Raw genomic sequence first — 20,328 nt, forward strand, 5'->3', positions numbered from 1 at the left:
CCACGAACCCATTTTGAACCAATCCTAATATTGAGGGGAAAAACTCAGAGAAGACTGAAGTTATTCGTTAAAATCTATCAAACTTTATAAATGCTTAGATTATTCTAAATAATCCACTATTTTATTGTCAAAAATTTATTTTGGTCTTACATCAACATAAAAGCGAAGAATTGTTCCTCAGGTCTTCTGGAGCACGCAGAACATCTCTGCGTGCCAACATTCTCCATTCTCAGAGAGTGACCTCAATTTCACAGATCTAAGAGGTCTGTGAAAAATTTTTCTTAAGCAGAATTGCTGAAGAGCTCTTCTCTCCCTTCCAGCTCTTTGCAAGACTCCAACTTGATTCAATCAACATACTGGAGAAAAAGGGTATGTGTGCTTGGAGTAGGGGTGGGGTTTCTGCTTTTGAAAATTACTGACAGTCTACTAACCTCATAGAGGGTTTACATCCTTTCAAGGTAAATCTCTGATTATATACTGTCTAGGAGTCCCAGTTGTCATTCAGAGATACCAGACACATTTATCTTTAAAATACATGCCATAGGGCCATAATCAATGGCCTCAAACTCTCAGCAGATAACTAGCCTCACAAGCATGAACAAAATTAACAAATTATAAGAATGTAATGTAGCCAATTGACTATTTTCTCATGCAGAGATAGAGTATTGCTTTTTTCATAAGGTTAAAAAGAGGCATTATTTTTAGAAACATACAAAATTTAGAAATAAACCAGGAGCTTTGCTTTAAAAAAAAAAAAAAAGAGGAGTTTGCTTTGAGCACTGCTTTCAGTTAAAGAAAACAAGACCAATCTGTATTAGTCAGTTACTGCTGTGACAGTCACATCCCAATTGGTCCTTTAAGTGATACATTTAAAAGCAAATTGCTTTATGAGGAAATATGCAAACAGCTGGAAGGTGAAAATGAAAGGCTGGAACAAGGAAGGGTCTTGAACCACAGAGTGGCTTATTCTTATCCCCCCATGCAGCATTCTGAAATAGTGTTTGTTTATCCACATTAAGATTTTTTTTTAGTCTTTAAAAGAGAATGTCAATTCAAAATTAAAACCCTGAAGATACAAGGTCATGCTTCAACCTTTACTAAAAGGAAGAATTCCCAAAACGTTAAAGAATCTTGTTTCTAAATTTCTTTTATCAGCATCTTAAAAGAAGTTTTCAAAACAACAATTTTTTAATCAAAAATTAATAACTAGCGCTTCTTCATAATATTTGACACATTTCAAATTCTTTTCAATGTGATTTTATTATTTAACTTGATCAAATAATTACAAAGAATAATCGATGGTCACTAACTAGTTCTAAAGGACTAGACTTTCTGCTTAGAATCTCTTGAGATGAGAAAACTAAGCTGTCCATTAGACAGGCTTGATAGCTAATTGAACAAAGCTTACATGCTAGCCAGCCACTGTGTATAGTTCACATTTGTGTCTGTGCAAAAAGTACCAATTATTTCATTCTGTGGATCTTCAAGTTCTCTAACATATAATGGAAATTACAAATCTTGAATCCACAGCTACTAAGGGCTTACTTTAGCTACCTATGTGTTATCTAACTCATATATTAAGCTATTTTTTAAACTTAGATGGAGTCAGCTTTTATTTTTTAAAAATTCATTGTAATTTAGATTATCTTGAATGGCCAATTAAAGACTCTGTTTAAGAACGATTATGGACTTTAGCCAAGCACATTTAAACAATTACACACATTCCATTGAAAAAAACATTCTTGACATTTGTCTAGTGAAACTATTCTATGACATAATATATTATTGTAATTTTGGGGGAAATTTACTAAAGCCTCAAGTTATAATTTTTTTTTCCATGAACAGTCCAGTTATCACTCTGCACCTCCTCTTCTTTTCCGCCAAACACTGCTAATTTATTTTATTATAAAAATTTTAATTAAAAAAACAAAAAAGTCCTCTAGGTTCACATACCAAGGGAACTAGCAAAAGAAAACTTTGTGCTGGATTTATTATTGTATGTTAAGGAAAGATACAGGAAAGATTGGTACTAATATTTGCCTCAGTTGCTAGGATTTTACGAAGCATGTGACTTCACGTGTTAGCTTCACGCTGCATTTGAAAAAATCATGCTTTTTCCAGTTGTATCTTTTAGTTTACAATAAAATGCAATTCATGCTAGAATTTTCAAATTCAACGCTACAGGACCTTAATTCACAGCGAATATTATTCATACACACTAAGTCTAGGAATGTGAAGTTTTGAAAAGCAAGATACAATATGGCCACTAGGTGGTGATATCAATCCATCAAACTAAGTCGCTGTTAAAATAGAATTTAGAATGTCTCCTAAAATCATAATTATTTACTCTGGTGACAAAAAAAAAAAAAAAAGAAAAAAGAAAGAAAGAAAGGATTTCCCATGATATGACCTTTCATTTTGTGAGAGAAAGCAGAAAAAGAATACTTTGCTAGGAGATGGACCTCAGTCAGATAGTATTTGCCAACTTGATTGCATTTTATTCTGCTACAGGCCATTGCAGTTATAATCTGAATTTTCTATTTGACTAAAATGTTCTTCTACGATAGCTTATTTTTCTCCATTTTGCCTTTTTAAATTATCACAATTTACATCGATGGTGAAATCACATTAGAAACAAAGCCAAATCTATAACATCTACCTAAAATCCTTAGAACAGGGCAGATCATAAACACATATGCACACAAAATAATACCTGCAGTATGATCCACATTTAGTTTGGTCTTAAGTAAAAACTTATCTAGAGTAAGCAGGAAAACATGACACCTGTACTAAAAGTTGACTCCTCTGTGTGCAGCGCCTCTCTTATCGCCTTTGCTCCCGCAGCTACAAATGACATCCAAATGCAGTTGATGCCAAGGGTGAGCAGATAACTACCAAAGTATAAAAGCAAACTCCAAATAGAAAACACTTTCCCAAGAGGAGGGCTTACTCCTTTGAAACTCACACAGATAAGAAGCCACCTTTTCACTAAGTAAAGAATTCCGAATAACTACTCTGAGTTACCCCCCAGCCTTTCAGAACACAGGTCAAATGTTTATCTGAAAGGAAGCTAGGAAGACTACTTATTACAGAAATCAAAACATTTGGTAACTTTAAAATGCCTTTTTTCACCCCCAGATGGCTATGAGACACAATAGGCATTTGTTTGCAGTCTGTGGGGGGTATGTCTAACTTTGTTTTATTTAACTTGTTTGGGGCAAATGACCTCCCTCTGAGGTAGAAATGGACTGTCTTCTGATCCTTGTACTTGCTTAAGGTTACTCTGGTCTGGGTCCTTATTTATTTATGTTTTAAGGGAGGTTATGGTTTTGCTGTTGTCTTTTAGTTGAACCAACGAAAGGAAAAGAGCAGCTTTGTTTTAAAGGAGAAAGAGACGTTTGTTTTGGTGTCACTGCCCTAGGCAGGCAGCCTGGAGTCCAATCCTACAAACATGAATATGCTGAAGGGAAGAAAAACTAACTTGGGGTCTCCTGATAGTTGTTAAAGTGGCAATATGCCCATTATTTTCCTAGCTGGCAAATATTTGTGCAGGAGAGACAATCTGCCAGCTCTTGAGTACAGCACCAATCTTGTGTAATAGTGAGCTCACTGCCCTACAAAAGCAGTAATTATCAACAGCATTTTCCAAAGGATGTGAGTTACTCCCACTGTGAGACCACTTGGAGACAGGGCCCCAGGCAGAGTCCCACGGAGCCACTTGCATTTAATCCCTGCCATAAATGGGTGCCAGTGGGCTTCTTCTTCCCACGCTTGTTTGCACAGGTCTTCAGTCAGAAGGTGCTAACGATCCAAACACAACGTGAAACTGCCAGACCCCATTCCACATTTTTCTTTTCTTCTTTCTTTTTCTTTGTCTTTTTGATGCTTTCTCATTGCTTTAAACTTATTTACAATTAAATTTAAATATAAATATAAAGTTTAAAGTTTCATAGAGCACTGTTGGAGAATCATCTGTGAGAAGGAACCACTATATTGATAAATTTTCTTTTTTTCTTTTTTGGATGATCTCGATTATGAAACAATTTTCCAGTTAAAGGTAGATATTGTTCTTCCAGCTGTTTGATCTGTCACTAGCCATTTGCACTCAAGTAAAGGCAAGATGGAGATGAGGGTTTTGTGTTCTAGAACCACCCTATAACCATTACATTTCACATGAAGAAGCAGAAGAACCAATTCTCGGTTTCAAATCAAATTGAACTGCGACACAAAAATTTTCATTAAGAGCTCAGTGGTCTTTTGCAGGAAAGAAACTGAGAGTTTTACTAATGAGTAATGTGTTAAAGGCTGAGGAAACAGCATATGTTTTCTTTGGCTTTTAGGTTAATAATAAAGCCTGTGAGGTTTAACATAATGAAATTAATGTTGATATGTATGCAGTCTGACTTTTTCACAGAGAAGTGGCATTTGACCTGGAGCTAAAAGCACACCACTTACAATGCACATTCATCTGCAAATACTTTATAGAAAGTCTAAGATTTTCAGGTAGAAAAAGTAAAATTAAGTTTTTGATTTGTGGGTTTTGTTTTGCATTATTTTTTCTGCTAAATCATGTGCAATCCTTTCAAACAAGCAGAAACCTACAAAGGAGATTAGAAAACACCAGGAATTAGTTAATACTCCTGATTCTCTTTTCAATGTCCAAGACATCTGGGAGACGGAGGAGGCTAGAAACCTTTGTGTTTATAAAAGGGTAATAACGATTCATTCCAGCAGAAAAAAGAATAATGGCCTGCGATTTGTTACTCCTTTTCTCTGCCCCTTCTAAGTGTCTCTTCCTGGGTTAAGGGCTATTTCTTTATTGTTTCTACCTTTTTCAAAGCTGGTTTTTCTCACAATACTTGGTTTGACAGGCTGATGTGTTTATTTATGAAAGAAGAAAAGGCCCCCTGGATCAAATCCACAACCAATCTGGCTAGTCTCATGCATCAACTCTAACTAGGAGGGCGAGCGGGTGTCCCAGATTCTAGGTGTGCCAGTTTGGCCAGTGTTGGACCATGCATATTATAAATAAAATTCAATTATCGTCTAGAAATGTTTTTAAGTAGTTTTAAATACAAAAGGCTATCAATTAACCTTTTGTAATCTAGCTCATAACTATCAGAGGGAAGATGAGTTGGCTAGAACTAGAAAATAAGATGTTTATTAATCTGCGAATTAGTAACTTCCTGACTAGATTCAGACAAGTGCAGAGGAGAGGAAGTCTGTGTTCTTCCAACAGGACACTGGAGAGTGAGAAAGAGAAGGCTATGACTACATCCTAGGAAGCTGACAAGCCAGCAGCCTTGCATGGCTCAACACTAAATGCTGACAGAGATGACTGAAGAAAAAATGTGAGAGACATAGAAAATGTTTTGTGTGTGTGTGTGTGTGTGTGTGTGTGTGTGTGTGTGCGTGTGTGTGTTTTTTAATGCATAAGAATAAAATCAGAGGTTTGTTTTTTGTTTTTGTTTTTGTTTTTTTTGTTTCATTTTATTTTGTTTTGTTTTGTTTTGTTTTTTTTACCAAACAAGTCAAACTTTCCAAAAGCTCCTCAGCATTTTAAATAGGGAACTGAACTGTCAGTTCTATTCAGTCTTCAGTCTCTGGACAATGCTATGTGAGGTGACATTTTCCTTTGAAGTAACTGCGTCTGATCCACTGAAGCATCAGATCCCCAGTGGTGAGGGGTGAGCTTTGATGGTGCTGGGGAACTCAGTGAAAGCAAGAGGGAAAGGCACAACACAGACCATGAAGAATTCCCCTCATGAAAATCTTATTTTTCAGGGTCAGAAAGAAGAGGGAGAAGGGTTGTAACAGCTTTATATCTCTGTGGTCTGTGGGTTGATTTTCAACTAGGTGGGAAGGCAAGTTATGAAAAGTAATGTGATTAAGGTGCCTAATAGTTTCCAACATCTCTCTAATTAGTGTGCGTGGACACACTATAGACTATAGTTGAAAAATGAGTTGTGAATTGAGTTTGCTAGAAGTTGTAAAGGTAGAGATGTAAAAATGCTTCCATAGTGTTTCCTGCTGCCTAGCTCCCTCTGTGATTGAAAGAACGGCCTTGGATAGTGGATGAGTAAATGAAGCTCTGTTCAAACTTAGGCAACAATTCATCTTTAATCAAGCAATCTAAAAAATAAAATGAGCTGATAATATTCAGTAAGATTTCCTTTTGATTGTTTCATTACATTTTGGATTTGAATAATAGGGTTTTAAAAAGTAATTTCTCTTCAAAAATTATAATGGTAGAATATGCGCCTATCTTGAAAAAAAAAATTCTCTTTTAAGTCATTGTTGGTTTCCTAAAGCTCCACTTTTTCTTCCTAAAGTTTATGGCAAATGTATTCTTGGGACAACCACAGACAAAATTGTCATATTTCCAGTAGGAATACCTGTTTTCCTTTGGGTTAATAACCTTGTAAGATACATTATGCTTGGCAGTATAATTCATTTTTAAGGAACATTTTTTTCTTTTCTACTTAATCGAAACCTCACTTATTATGTTTTAATATTTTTCACACTGGTACAACTTTAAATAAAATATTCAACTTAGATAAGCAAGAATTGTCACAAAGAAATTCAGCCAAAAGACTTCATTGGTCATTTAGGATTCAAAAGATAACAGGATGAGTTGGTTGAGCAATGTACAAATATTGATTATCATTCAAAACGCATTTATTTAGGCATCTATTTTTGTCAACCATTGTGCTAGCTTCTGAACAATTAGAAATGAAAGTTAATCCCTGCCTCAGAAATCTCACTGTCAGGAAATTGACCTCAAAGTGGTCTATGGCAGGATCGGAAGAGTGCACAAAGGGCTGCAGGAATACAAAAGAGGAGCTCTTAATCACACCCAGCTAGGAAGGCTTCCTGGAAGAAGGACTCTTGGCTAAGCAGGGTATTTGAAAGCTTATTTAATGAAATAGGGCAAGAGGCATGAACATTCTAAGCATGAGGGCAAGTGTATGCAAAGACCTGAAGGAGTGAGATGTCATGATTATTCTAGTGAGTGTTTTGAGATGGACAGCTTAGGAGGTGGCAGATGGGGTTAATGGGCTTAGTATACCATGCTAATAATTAGAAATTTTACTGAAGGTGATAGGAAGACATTGAAGGATTTTAAGAAGAGGGTAACAAGAGTTCATAGTAAGGAGAAAAGAAGGTCATAGGCACTGAAAAACAGATCTGGGGAAAAACACTTCAGACTAGTCATTCATTTAACAATAAGTTACAGAAACAACTTAAAAGCCAGCTAATAGTATAGAAGCTAGATAAGAAATATTTGTTTAAGTTTGCCAGCTTTAATGTGTATTTAACTTAGTGTCTTTGAAGACATTACTTGGATGACAAGTAATTCATTATTGAATTTATTTGTCAAGGTTTCTAATAAAGCACTTGTGGCATTTCACTGTTAGAGATCAATAGTCAGGTTAAAGAATAACTGCTGGTAGAAATAATAACTGCTGGTAGAAATAACTTTGTAGGAACCCAAGTGACAGAGTGAAAACATAAATGTGTTAAGAGAAAATAACCTTAATATAAGCCACAAGGGGAAGCCTACCAACAATTTTATTCATGGGTACACTTTTGTGAAATCTACTGAGCAAAAATACCAATAAATAATTTTAAAATATTTTTTAAGTATAACAAAAACAGGGATTTGGCATTTTGTTAATTATATCATCATCCTATGACTGAGGTCAATAATGTGGAGTGAATTGATCAGAATCTGAAAAAGAAGTGCAATTTAGATGACTTGAACAAATAATATTAAGTTAGCATAAGTACATAAATTGAATTAGTCTAGCTATAGAGCATAATTATGCTAAATGTGATATAATTATACCGCAAGTTGATTCGAAGCAAAGTTTAATTATTTCAAGAAAAGAAGTTATTGAAATTGAGAACTAATGTAAACTTGTTTGTTTTTACTGAATATTAGACCGAATAACCAGGGATAATATATGGTAACTATGAAAGGTTCTTTTTAATACTGCTCTACCTCCCAAGAAGGATAAGCTCTAATAAATCTTTCAAAACAAAAAAAATGGGAGGAGAGGAGGGGAGAAATCACTCTAAAAGGTAAACAAAGTGCTTAAAATTGCACACAGTCAAGTTAACACTATTTCCAAGTGTAAGCAGATACTGCTTGCCCCAATGAAGAGTTTACCATTAGAGATATTTTCAAAAGCAAGACACTTGGAGTAAACAGAGAAACAAAGGAGAGCTCTTTTATTCAAAGGCCTGTGCACATATGGAACCTGTTAAGGAGATGGTGGCTGCAAAAAGAACTGCAAACAAGTGAAAGAGACACCTAGGCTGTCTCCGAAAGGAAGGGATAGAGGCAAGGGTGGTTACAAAAGCAGAAAGTGGGCCAGAGATCAGTCAGATGGGAGGGAGACAGGCTGGTGGGCAGATGGTCTTTTCTGTTCCAAAATGTTCAAAGTGAAGGGACACTCCTCACCACACTTTTATTTTACACAAAGAGTGAATTAAGAAGAAACCAAGGGCCTGTCAGAGTTTTTTTTTCTAGAGTTAACTTGTGTCATTTCCTTGATAAACTTTGCTTGTTTATATTATCCATTTGCTGTCTTCTTCAATCTGAGGCCCTTACTTGGTTCTCTTTCCATAACTCAGGTTTCAATGAAAAATGTGAACTAAGAGTAAGGTACCTGTTAACATTGTACAGTTATCTATATGAGGTTGTGTTCTGAAATTTCTGGGGAAGGCCAATATTTCTCTTTCAACAAAGTGCAATGCTCACTTATTTACCAACTTTAGGACCAAACTAAACTATGGAAATGGTTATTTCACAGTCCATTAAAAATTAATGGACACAGATGGAAAAAAAATAGTTGAGTTGGCTTGCTCCAGTAAAGCAGAATAATGACAGCTGATGAGCCAAGCTCACCTGAAAGACACCTGACAGGGAAGATATTTTACGAATCTCACAGATATAAGCAGATATTCAATCTCATTAACCAAGCTCACAGGGAGTGTAGGGCCTTAACCTAGATACCAGGAGACATAAAAAGCAAGCAGGACAATCACTTCTTTGAAGAGCCGAATTGTTAATGGAGAGGCAAAAATAAACATCTAGTAACACCTAAAAATGCTAAGAATGAAAACATGTCAATCAATTCTATATAACCACTGATAGACAAAGTAGTCGGGCTTGGCCAATTCAGGTCAGCATGTAGCAAATGACAGGTTTTCATTCTTAACATTTTTAGGAGTTACTAGATGTTTATTCTAGGCTCAGAGCTGGCCTATACAGTAGACTTTAAGATATGTAGTAGCCTGGGTCTGCCAAGCGTAGGTAAGTACCAGTTGGAATTGGCCACCTGAGTCCTTGGCCTTCTACCTTCTGTAATAGTTGATAGTGCACTTTTCACTGCACTTTTCACTGGGCTATTTATAAGGGAAAGTTTGTGAGAGGAAGACTTACTGGTGTGTATCCTAAAAATACAATTTATCCTATAAAAGAAGTATGCCTTCAACAAGAGGAAACTCATTAAATGCCTATACTATACTACATATATTAACAAAATTATAAAAACACTTTTAACTATCAGTAATATACAGAAAGAAATCCTTTTAACCTTTATATTCACTTATAAATTAACAAAAATAAAATCATCTATAATCAATTAAATTGTACCTAAGGACTATGCCATAACAACCATTATTAATCTAATTTGACCAAATTCATCCCCTTGGGTACAGCAAAAAAAAATAAATAAATAATAATAATACAGATGCAATAATTGCAGATATACCACCCAGCTAGGACAAACGAAAGAAAATGAGACTATTGATCCAGAGGACATGGTTCATATACCTTGCTGGAAATATATTTTATGAACAATCTACTTTCTCTATTTTTTCTAAATCTTGCCGAAGAACTTATTTATGAACTCGAAAGCCAATCAGTGCTAATTAAACATAAAGAGTGATGACAGAGGGCAAGCCAACTTTTATTTCAGGGTTGCTAAAGGGGTAAAAAGGATACTCTTAAAGTCAGGAGGTACCAGCCAGGACATCTGTGGCTTTGACTCAGGCCTGAGTTTAAATACTGGCTTCACTACTTAATAGTATTGTGACTCTGGGCAAATATCTCAGCCTACTGACCTTCCCTTTCTTTACCTGTAAAACACCTAATATCCCCTTTAAAGATTATTGTAGGGAATGAACAAATGCAAAGTGCTTAATACAGTGACCAACACAAACTCAACCCTAAGTATACAAGAGCACTGGGAAGCTTTCCAAACAGAGTAGAACTTCCAAAAGCAGAGATTACTTTGGCATGTGTTCTAGGATGAACTTTACATTTTGCCAAACTCATTAAATCTAGATAAGTGCCAGGTAATAAATAAAATTTAAGCAACTAAGTAATTCACACCCCAAAAGAGCTTAAAAATTATTTTCAATTTTCCTTCTTGTTTATCTAATTTAGAATTTAATTTACACTTACCGTCTAGCCCAGTGGATCCCGACTTTGTCTGCATTTTAGAATCGGCTGGGGAACACTTAGAAAAATATAGCTGCCAGAGGTTTTGCGATATTGAGTTTGAGCTAAGGCCTAGGCATCAGTCGTTTAATTACACTCTCCTGGTGATTCTAATGAACATCCAGGGCCTAGAACCACTAGTAAAGCTAACCTCACTTGAATTATTTCTAAAAAATTAGACTCATATACATTTACTAGTAGTGACTCAAAACAGATTCACTATACTGACTTAAGAAACTTATTTCAGCTTACTAAAGGTTGTAGCCATTATTACCAAATCACTTCTTATTTTAAGAAGTAGAGAAAGCTTAAAAAACATAATGAGTCAGCAGAGTTTGAATGGAAGGAAATTCATAAGATTATAATTCAACAATCTTTTTTAAGATGAAAAAATTAGCATTTTTTCTTCGATAAAAATGAGCCATGCCTTACAGCAGATTTCCAGTGCAATTATGTAAGGGGGAAAGGTATATTTTTTAAAAGCCTTTTTTTTTTTACACTTATGTTTTTCCATTTTACTTTGAAACTATACAAAACAAAGATAACCATCTGAAAGACAGACCTGAGGCAATTCTGATTATGTGGTTTTCCAGTTCAGTGGAAATTGGATACGTTCTTCTTGTAAAGAAAGCCACAGTGACTGGAGCACTGGAAGTTGGATCAATTTGAATAGAACTCTATTGTAACCACCTCTATTTCACTTAGTGACTCTGAGTAAGTCACTTAACTGGTCTAATGTGCCCTCTACACCATGTAATCAACACGCAGTACCATGTTCCTAGAAATGGCATCATTTTCATAAGCAACTTACCAGTGTGCTGCCATCTGTCCAACGGAAGTCATGCTCAAACATCTTGTCATTGAGGCCTATCCACTGATAATCATGTCCCACACCTAAAAGGTGGTAACACAGATATTTTCGTTACCTTTCCCATATATAAATAAAATGTATCAAACAACAACAACAAAAACATCTTTGTAGTGAATCATGTATCCTCATCCACTTTTCTGGCTGGATTTTTGTTTAGCTGTTCATAAAAAATCTTTTGTGGCCTACCTAGCTTTTGTTCTTCTGCCCAACATGCTCTAAACTAAAAAGCTAATTCAGAAACATTGCGAAACATTAAAATATCAGACATAGACAATTATTTTCCTAGTGGTCTACTACAATTAAATTTTTTTCCATTTTTTTAATTAAGCTTTGCCCTTGACAAGAATTCAGTGACCCAATGAAACATGACAGATCTTACCCTAGCTTCATTTTGAAAGCCACATGTATCTTCTCAAAGCATTTTAAACACCGAACATCTAGACCAGACAGTTTTGCAAAATTGCTTCAAAAAATTACTTTCACCATGAGATGAGTCATTAGCAAGCATACCATGCAAAAAAAAATTTAATGAACCTCTGTCCAGATTGCAAATTAATAATCAAATCTCTACAAGATAGTAGGAATCATGAGAACATATTTCATTGAGCATCGAACAACACTTCATGAGCAAAAAACTTCTGTGTATTTGCTACATAAAAGCTAGCTTCCCTCCTCTTTGCTATAATTCAAAGAGTTATTAAACAGCTCTGGTAGTAAGTTTCATTAGCCTTCAGTCTCCACCTATTCATGAGCTTAATATGAAGCCCACCTTCTATGGTCTAAAATAATTAGAAACTAGATGAGAACCATTTATGCACAGAAGATAAGAACAGGGTGCTATTAATGATTCAATTTTAATCACTGGGATAGAAATAACTGAAAACAACTTTCTCTTTAACTTTAGGCAACACATGCACACATTCAAAATTGGTTACCATGAAGAAGAAGTAGATTGAAGCATAAAAGGTGGCATTTTTGTTAAGTTAAAAAATTATCAAATAGCAATTTCATGTCATTCAACCTATAGCATGCTGTTTTACCTATTATTGCTGGCAGACAAAGAAATGCCTTCCTATATTATAATTGAATATTTCCCCAAATGGGGAACTTACATAGGAGAGATGGTTTTAAGTAGTTCACAGATGAGGGATTTAATAAGCTGAATCACAACTGAGAAAGCTAGTTTTTATTTAGTTAGATAGAAAGCTAGGAAGGTGGTGAGAATGACTAAAGCTTAGGAAACCAGTGTATGTTTGGTACATACGATTCACAAACATTTGTTCTTCATGAGACAGAATGCTTGTGAGATGGGCGCCCTGCAGACGGCACTCTCTTTCAGCTGCATCCCACGTGCGTCGGTGGGCAAAGTACTTGTAGCACTGCCCTTGGAATTTGTGCCAACCATAGTCACATGTCTCGGTGTCTGGGAAGAAATAAGGTATACACTTATTAAACTCACCTACGTCATTCAAATTTGGCTCATCAATCCAAGTGTTAATAGAACGGTTAAATAAATGTCAATGCAATGTCTCTGATTCATAAAATTTGGTCTCGATGACAAAGAAATTATGATCAAGAGAGCTCAACTGATTCCTACCAAGTGGGTGTTTGCATAGTGGGTGGTCCTCAAATAAGGTCATGTTGTTTCCTTCAACTTTGTTTTGTTTTAATGTTGGTGATAAACTGTAGAAACTTAACACTTGTTTATATTAATTAGCCTGTAGTTAGATATAGGCCTGAGAAACTACACTGAAATAAAGACTTTATATTCCACAAAGTGTGTGTGTGTGTGTGTGTGTGTGTATGCGTGTGTATATATATATATATATCTCTTTCACAACAAGCACACTGTAACCATTATTCTGGTAGGATGCAAACATTTTTCCAGTTATATAAATTTTACACTGGCAGTATGCTCCAGCTATACTTTCTAGATTGTCAGTTTTTATGCATTGCCGCAGGAAAGCAGCCTTGTTCATAGCACTGCATTCTCAGTGGTAATCTTCCCTCAGACTCATCCACTCACAATTGGGGTTAAATTCTATGCATTTAATAACGGTTAATAGAAATAACTTTGAGTTTCACAAAACAATTCTCACACATACATTTAACTAGTTACATCTAAAAGGTAACAAAACCACAAAGTTCATAGAATTTAAAGTACCAAGAAAACTTTCCTATTACCTAATAACTATCCTTTCCTCCCCTAATTTGACTGATCAATGAAGAAAACAAAAGAAAACAAAACCCTGCTACATGAAATAAATGCTTTTTTATATATCGGACTTGGTGGTCAAATTGAAATCAACTTGTCTCCTGACTCTCACTCTATCTACTCTCTATAATTGTGGGAAAGTATACATTCTGAATGATTTAATTTTTCCCTGGCTTCAGTGATTTAGACCATAATAGTACAACAGATGCAACTTATCTCTGAGAGCAGTCTTTATTTCAGTTTAGTCTATCAGGCCTGTTGTTTAGTTACAGCTAGCTGACTAATTGGTTTAAACAATGTGCACTGGAAATTTTGAGTCTTTATTGAAGTGGAGTTGGGAGACCACTACATCTCACAGGAAGGGATTTGGGACACAGCTAGATATTTGGTATTAAAGGAGCACTCAGTGCCTAAAGACAAAACATATTTTCATTACTTAGATGTAGTAGTTTTCCCTTTGGGACGTTCTCATGGAAGAATTCAGAGGTGAGGTACAAGTGGTAGGGAAAAACAGACCTTCATATATGAGCGAGTTAGTTAATTAGGGAGGAGTTGGAAAAAATTTTAGAATGCTCTTACTGCTAAAGTCAATAATGCATACTAGCACCAATTTAACTATAATAGCATAGATTTCCTTAACCTTGGAAATTATCACTTATTTTAAGATACACATGTTAAAATTCTCAAAGATCCCTAATTTATTGAATAATACATTGGCAAAATTCTTCTGTATACTCTCTTATCTTCTGTTAACCTAAATGGTTGTAGTTTGGCTTTCTTTGTCTTTTATTATGAAAATAGATTATCATTAAGTATTTTTCCTCTTATGCAAAACCCCCAAATGGTTATGAAATTTAGATGCATGCCCATGACATTGCTACAATGCCTTTCTCAGTTAGCAGGTGCATATATTCCTATCAGAACATTGTTCCAAAAAATAGGGGCAGAGTTTCTGTGAAAACCAAACAGGGACAATTTATTTATCTACAATATATAAACCATAGCTTCCTAGTGATCATAAATATGTATGCAAATCACTTAATAAAGTGACTTTAACAAAAGCCAAAATCCACATTGATTCACTTAATTTTTATTACTCATAAATTCAGTAAAATGTAAGGAAAGACCATGTGTCAAGCAGCATCCCTCAGATGCTCTTCTGAATGGGAGGTATCAGAAGCAGTCTGTTTTTCCAATCTTAACTAAAAATAACACAATACATATTTCATTTATTAAAAAACAACACTTTGGGTTGATGTTTTCTTAATAATCATTCAACATATAGAAATTCTTGTTAAGTTTTAAAACTCCTACAGAGCATAGGTTGTATTACAACGTCCCAGATTTCATTTCAGCTGGGAGTGTTGAAGGTGGTGGGAACGGGTATGACAACTCCTATTTGTAACCACAGAAGATGAAACTATCACTCTTAATTTCACTAAAAATCCATTATCTTTATAATATATAGGCAATGTTTTCACCTCTGACATATAGCTGTCATGCCTTAAGAAATGTCAATACTTAGAGACTTCTCACTGAATTTGGCTGGGGGAAATCTGTGCGCAGAACTCTGTTTCCACTGTTCTAAGACCCTCTTCTAGATTTCATATCTGTTACTATTCCACCAAAATGTGGCCCCTATTCCAGTGACTGGGAGTTGGGACATTATTAATGCGGAGAATGGAAAAAGTCAGCTGAAGAAACAGCAAAGTCATTGCTGAAATTTGGATAGCAAACTGTTTAGACAACAATGCTGCTGCTAATGAAGAAAACATTTGCTCTTAGGCAACCTGAAAAGAGGAGAAAAATATCTTTCAGCGTCCTGGCAATAAATCACAGGAGCACAGCTGCATCTGATAAACAGACTGAGATGGCTTTTTCTTAGCAAATGATGTAGAGGAAAGTTAAACTTGCTGTAAGATAATACAGAATGTACCTGAAAATTAGGTGGCACCAGAAATAAGAGAGAAAAATCAAAACCTTTTCTTTTTAATATTCCTTTAAAGGGATGGAAAAGGCAACTGGCCTCAAAGTCCTTCCCAAGAATCTGTTACCACTGGATCCATCAGGTACACACACACAAATAAAATGTTTACCTGCGAGTTACTTTATAAATGTGAAAATATTGAGAAAAACCCAGGCTTTAAAAGGCAGCTTAGGTTCATTTTTCCCACTCTCTAATTTGCCAGCTGGATGACCCTGAACACATAACTTTTCCTCTCTGAGTCTCAATTTCTGGCCCATTTAACACATGGAAATATGTGTCAACCAAGGGAAATAATGTACCTGGAAGCATCTGATAAACTATAAAGCATCCAACAAATAGTATATCTTTTTATTCTCTGCCAAGAATTATGCCGAGTCACCAAGATGAGGGATTTTGTCTGTTTTGTTCAGAGCTCTCTCTCCAGTGCCCACGACAGTGCCTGAGAGGGAGCAGGTGCTCAATAAACACCTGTTAAACAAATGATTCTTTGAATTACTTCTTATACTTGGAACTAAGAGAAGCCGAAATCATTTAAACATATTTTTAATATTTCTGTGTCTCAGATTTTTTTTCCTTCAACAAATAGCATCTTTCTCACTGTTTTCCTTTAAGAAGATCTTGATGGGTCAATTTTCATATTAATCTTTTAAAATTTTAAAACGAACAGACTCATACTATGCAATAAAGACAAAAAAAAAAAAACCCTAAAAACTCAGCCATCACTCATCTTTTTCGATTGGCAAGTTAATACATGCTTCTTTTAGTTTTGCTTTATTGTGGTAACGTCCAGATTAACGCTGAAAAGCAAAGTGCAGGGCCAGCCCAATGTTTCTGAGTGTCTAACACATTTTCATTTTGTCTGGTGGAATGGAAGTTTGGCAGTAGGCATTTTTGACAAAGCCAAACCACTGTATGATTTTACATAGAAGAAATCGATGTTCCAAAGCCTAGTATGCTGAGCACGCAATCTGTTTCTGATTGATAGACTAAGAATGTTACCATTAACCACCTAATATCCACTCTCAGGTTGGTCATAAAATGCAAATTACAGGGATCATGAGATTTGAGCCATCATGAACATAAGCCTTTCTTTCATTCAGAAAAAGTAAATGCTTCTTCAGTAGGAAAATTCCCTGTTGAGCAGATTCACAATATTTCTTACATAGTGTTTGCCAAACTAATGCTAATGTATTCAAACAACTACATCAACTCATTCTCCAGAGATAATTGACTATGAAAAATAAGCCCCTTGAGTCTCAAGTGCTTAGGGGGAGAAAATAAAGGCAACTGACATTGAGTTCAATACTCCTTGGTACAAACCAAGGAGTATTAAGGTCGATGCCTAATTTGTCCTCAGGAAGAATATGTACAACAATTGTTCCTTTTGTTTGCTAGATGTTCTTAAATTCAGCTCAGTGAGCCTGTCTATAATTGCAATACATCAGCAAAACAACGAAGATCAAGTCAACACTGTTTTTCAGATGTTGCGAGCTATGGACACATAAGGAAACCTAATGTATTTAGGTAACCTGTGAATTTCCTCTGCAGGAAGCAATATGCAGTACAGCCAAAATTGCTTTTAAAAAATCCAATCATTATGACAAAAGGCTATCTAGAAGTAACGTTTAAAATGAAGTATCAATAATGTTCATCACACAAATGTTGCAATGGCTCTTACCTTGCTCACAAAGTGCACCAACATAGCTGGGAAGACAGAGGCACCTGAATGTATTAAAACCGTCGACACATGTGGCTCCATTGCGACAGGGGTTAGAGTGACATTCATCAAAATCTGAAATAAAATTATAAAAGTACAAAAAAAAATTAAGTTTAAAAAAGTCTAAAGATTCTATTTAATGTAAAGTTGTGAGATAAAATACAAGATAGCCAGCTAAATCTGAATTTCAGATTTTAAAAAATTAGTATCAGTATGTATCATGTTATATTTAGAACATTTAAACTAAAAATGTATTCTTTTTTTAATCTGAAATTCGAGTTTAACCAACCGTCCTGTATTTTTATTTGCCAAGTATCTGGCAACCGTAAGAAAAGTTCAAAGATATTGGAGGAGGGTCATTGTCTCCATTTCTTTTTGATGAATTATATGAGACCTAAAACAGATGAAGTTTTAGTCTAGCCTTCTCACTCCCAAACCTGGCTCATTCAATGATTACCTCACAAATAGAACACTGAAAATATCTAACCGGCCTCCCTATCCCTGTCCCTTCCCTCTCCAATCTGCCCTTTATTCTGCTGATTGTCATCTTCTTTAGACAGCCATGATAATTTGACTGGTTGGCCACCAAACATTCCAGGACAGTTATCCCCAAAATGTGGTCAGTGGACCAGCAACATCAATATCACCTGAGAATGTTAGAATGCACTAAATCAGTTTCTGGGGGTGTGGTGGGGGTTGGATGACAACAATCTGTCTTAGCAGCCCCTCCAGGTGATTCTGATGCACGTTAGAGTTTCGGAATCACTTAACTAGAGCATGAAGTACAACTATTTTGTACATGGGTTCAGGTCTTCCTCAGGCTTATCTCAATCCAACCTGCTTTCTAGTATTCTCTCCCAATATGTTTCTCTCTCACAAACTCATAAGTAGGCATACTTGAATATGTGCAGTCACCCAGATGCATTCCGCGGTTTGTGGCTTCTATGCTTTTGATTGATGTGTCTGAGTCTCCTACCACCACCTATCAAAATCCTCCCCACCTTTTAGATCTGTATCAAATGCAACCTTCCTACACAGAGACTTCCATGATCTCCTCTGATGAGATTAATGGCTTTATTCCCATAGCAGTTTGCAATTCTACTAAAATTTTAATGTTCATATTAAGTAAAAAGAATATTTTAAAAATGAATATACAAAATAAATTACATTTCCAAGGAGTATGATTCTTATCTAAAAAAGCGATCTTAGTAATGATGATATTTTATATAGTAATGATATCAAAAGCTTTTAAGGTGCTTGCTAAGTGCCAGCCACTGTTCTAAGAGCTTCATATGTATCAACAAATTAAATTATCTTTAATTTATTTTAATGTAAAAAGAATAAGGGACAGATACACGCCTACATATGTATATATATGTGATATGTAATTATTCCTTAAATGTTATCTATTCCTATATCTATATCCCCACTAATTAGCACACAGAGCTTACTAATTCTGTTGGCTCTTTTTTAAAGACAGGTACTCTTTTAATATGTATGTTGGGGTTTTATCCCAATATTTCTGTGAGTCTTCTTAATCATTATGAGGAAATCGTCATGATATCTCTAAAAGAAGCAATATTACTTTCTATCATTTCTTTCATCAGAGGCGAGGTCTATATTTAGCCAAATAAAAAATGGGCTTTTTTTTTTTTTTAAGAAGAGGAAACCTAAATAAGAATGGGAGTAAAAGGAACTGATTTAGTAAAGACAAAATCATATTCATTGAAACTTAAAAGACTGGAGGAGGATGATAATCTCACGCCTTCTTGAAGTGGAGGTGAGTTAGATAGGCTGCTGAGGGCAGCCACAGAAGGACAGTCAGAGGAACAAGTTATCTCAAAACATAAAAGCTAAGCTCCCTAGTTCTAAAATACAACTTTCTTAAAAAAAACCCTTTGTAGTCTCATTGACTATGTATTGATATCCAGATTTGAAGAAATAGATTAAAATTTTTGTTAATATTTACACAAATTTACATTTGTAGAGCCTGTCTATAAAAACCACAAAAAGATATAACTGACCTCAGTAAGGTTCACTGAGTCTTAGGTATGTTAACAAAATTCAGTAACCATCTCTCCCCTCTTCTCATAATCTACTTAAATTGCTCTATGGTTTTGACATCATTGAACGTTTAATTCATCTATGCATGGGTTTCTCTGGAACCCTCTGTTTGATTGGAGCAATATAAATTCTCCCCAAATATATCTTTTGGAAAAGAAATACGCTCTTTCAGGCAGGACGTCTTACCAAGTTCACACTGGTCGCCACTGTATCCTGGCACACAGGTGCACACATAGGAAACTTCAGTAGAGTAGCAGGTGCCTCCATTAAGGCAAGGGTTTGTTTTGCAACGATCAGGTCCTATCATGTTCAGCAAAGTAAGAAAAGCGATTAGGCTCATCTCTAATGTTCAATGTAGTTTAGCATAAAATGTCACTTATCGTTACAATAATATAAGCTTTACCATAACAATTCAGAGACTACACACAAAAATTAACATTAACTTTACTCTCTGGAGTGTTTCTTGGCATTATAACTAATTGTTACAAATTGCATTTAGTCATTTCTGGGATTCGATCATCATTATTTTTAAACAATATTTTGTACTGTATCTGGCAACTAATATATTCTACTGCAGATTTAGTTGGCATGATAATGGCAATTGATTTTAGTCAAAAATGATTACACATATGTGCACAGTGAATGGAAATGTATTCTTTTAAACGAGGTTAGTTCATGTGAAATGGCTGAATACACAGAACATGCATTCTTTTTAGCAGATTGGCTTGTTACCATCATTTGAATTATTATTGCCTTTTACCACTTAATGCTCAGAAACTGTTTTTCTTCGAAAGTGTGCACTGAAGTCTCTTCTGCTACATTAATATGCTTTTTCCAAAAACTCGTTCCAAATGTACTCCTTTAAACTATACTTGAAGAAAAGCAACACATGGATTAAACTCTACTGTATAAAAACAAACTCAAACACAAATCTTCACCTAAAATAACCCCCCAATATTTA

At 35.3% G+C, this 20,328-nt stretch overlaps 1 protein-coding gene across 4 annotated transcripts in view; it reads right to left on the bottom strand.

Moving 5' to 3' along the window:
• The window catches only part of VCAN (versican), a 103,679-nt gene that overhangs the window by 12,239 nt on the left and 71,112 nt on the right, over window positions 1-20,328 (bottom strand). For all 4 annotated transcript variants that reach the window (XM_016123176.2, XM_036225502.1, XM_036225503.1 and 1 more), the window contains 4 exons: window positions 19,554-19,667; window positions 17,265-17,378; window positions 12,649-12,807; window positions 11,325-11,407 (listed from right to left, as the gene is read on the bottom strand). In XM_016123176.2, coding sequence (XP_015978662.2) covers window positions 11,325-11,407; window positions 12,649-12,807; window positions 17,265-17,378; window positions 19,554-19,667 — 470 coding nt within the window. The remainder of the gene's footprint in view (window positions 1-11,324; window positions 11,408-12,648; window positions 12,808-17,264; window positions 17,379-19,553; window positions 19,668-20,328) is intronic.

The sequence above is a fragment of the Rousettus aegyptiacus genome, unplaced genomic scaffold, assembly GCF_014176215.1.
Source record: "Rousettus aegyptiacus isolate mRouAeg1 unplaced genomic scaffold, mRouAeg1.p scaffold_m13_p_8, whole genome shotgun sequence".
NCBI lineage: Eukaryota > Metazoa > Chordata > Mammalia > Chiroptera > Pteropodidae > Rousettus > Rousettus aegyptiacus.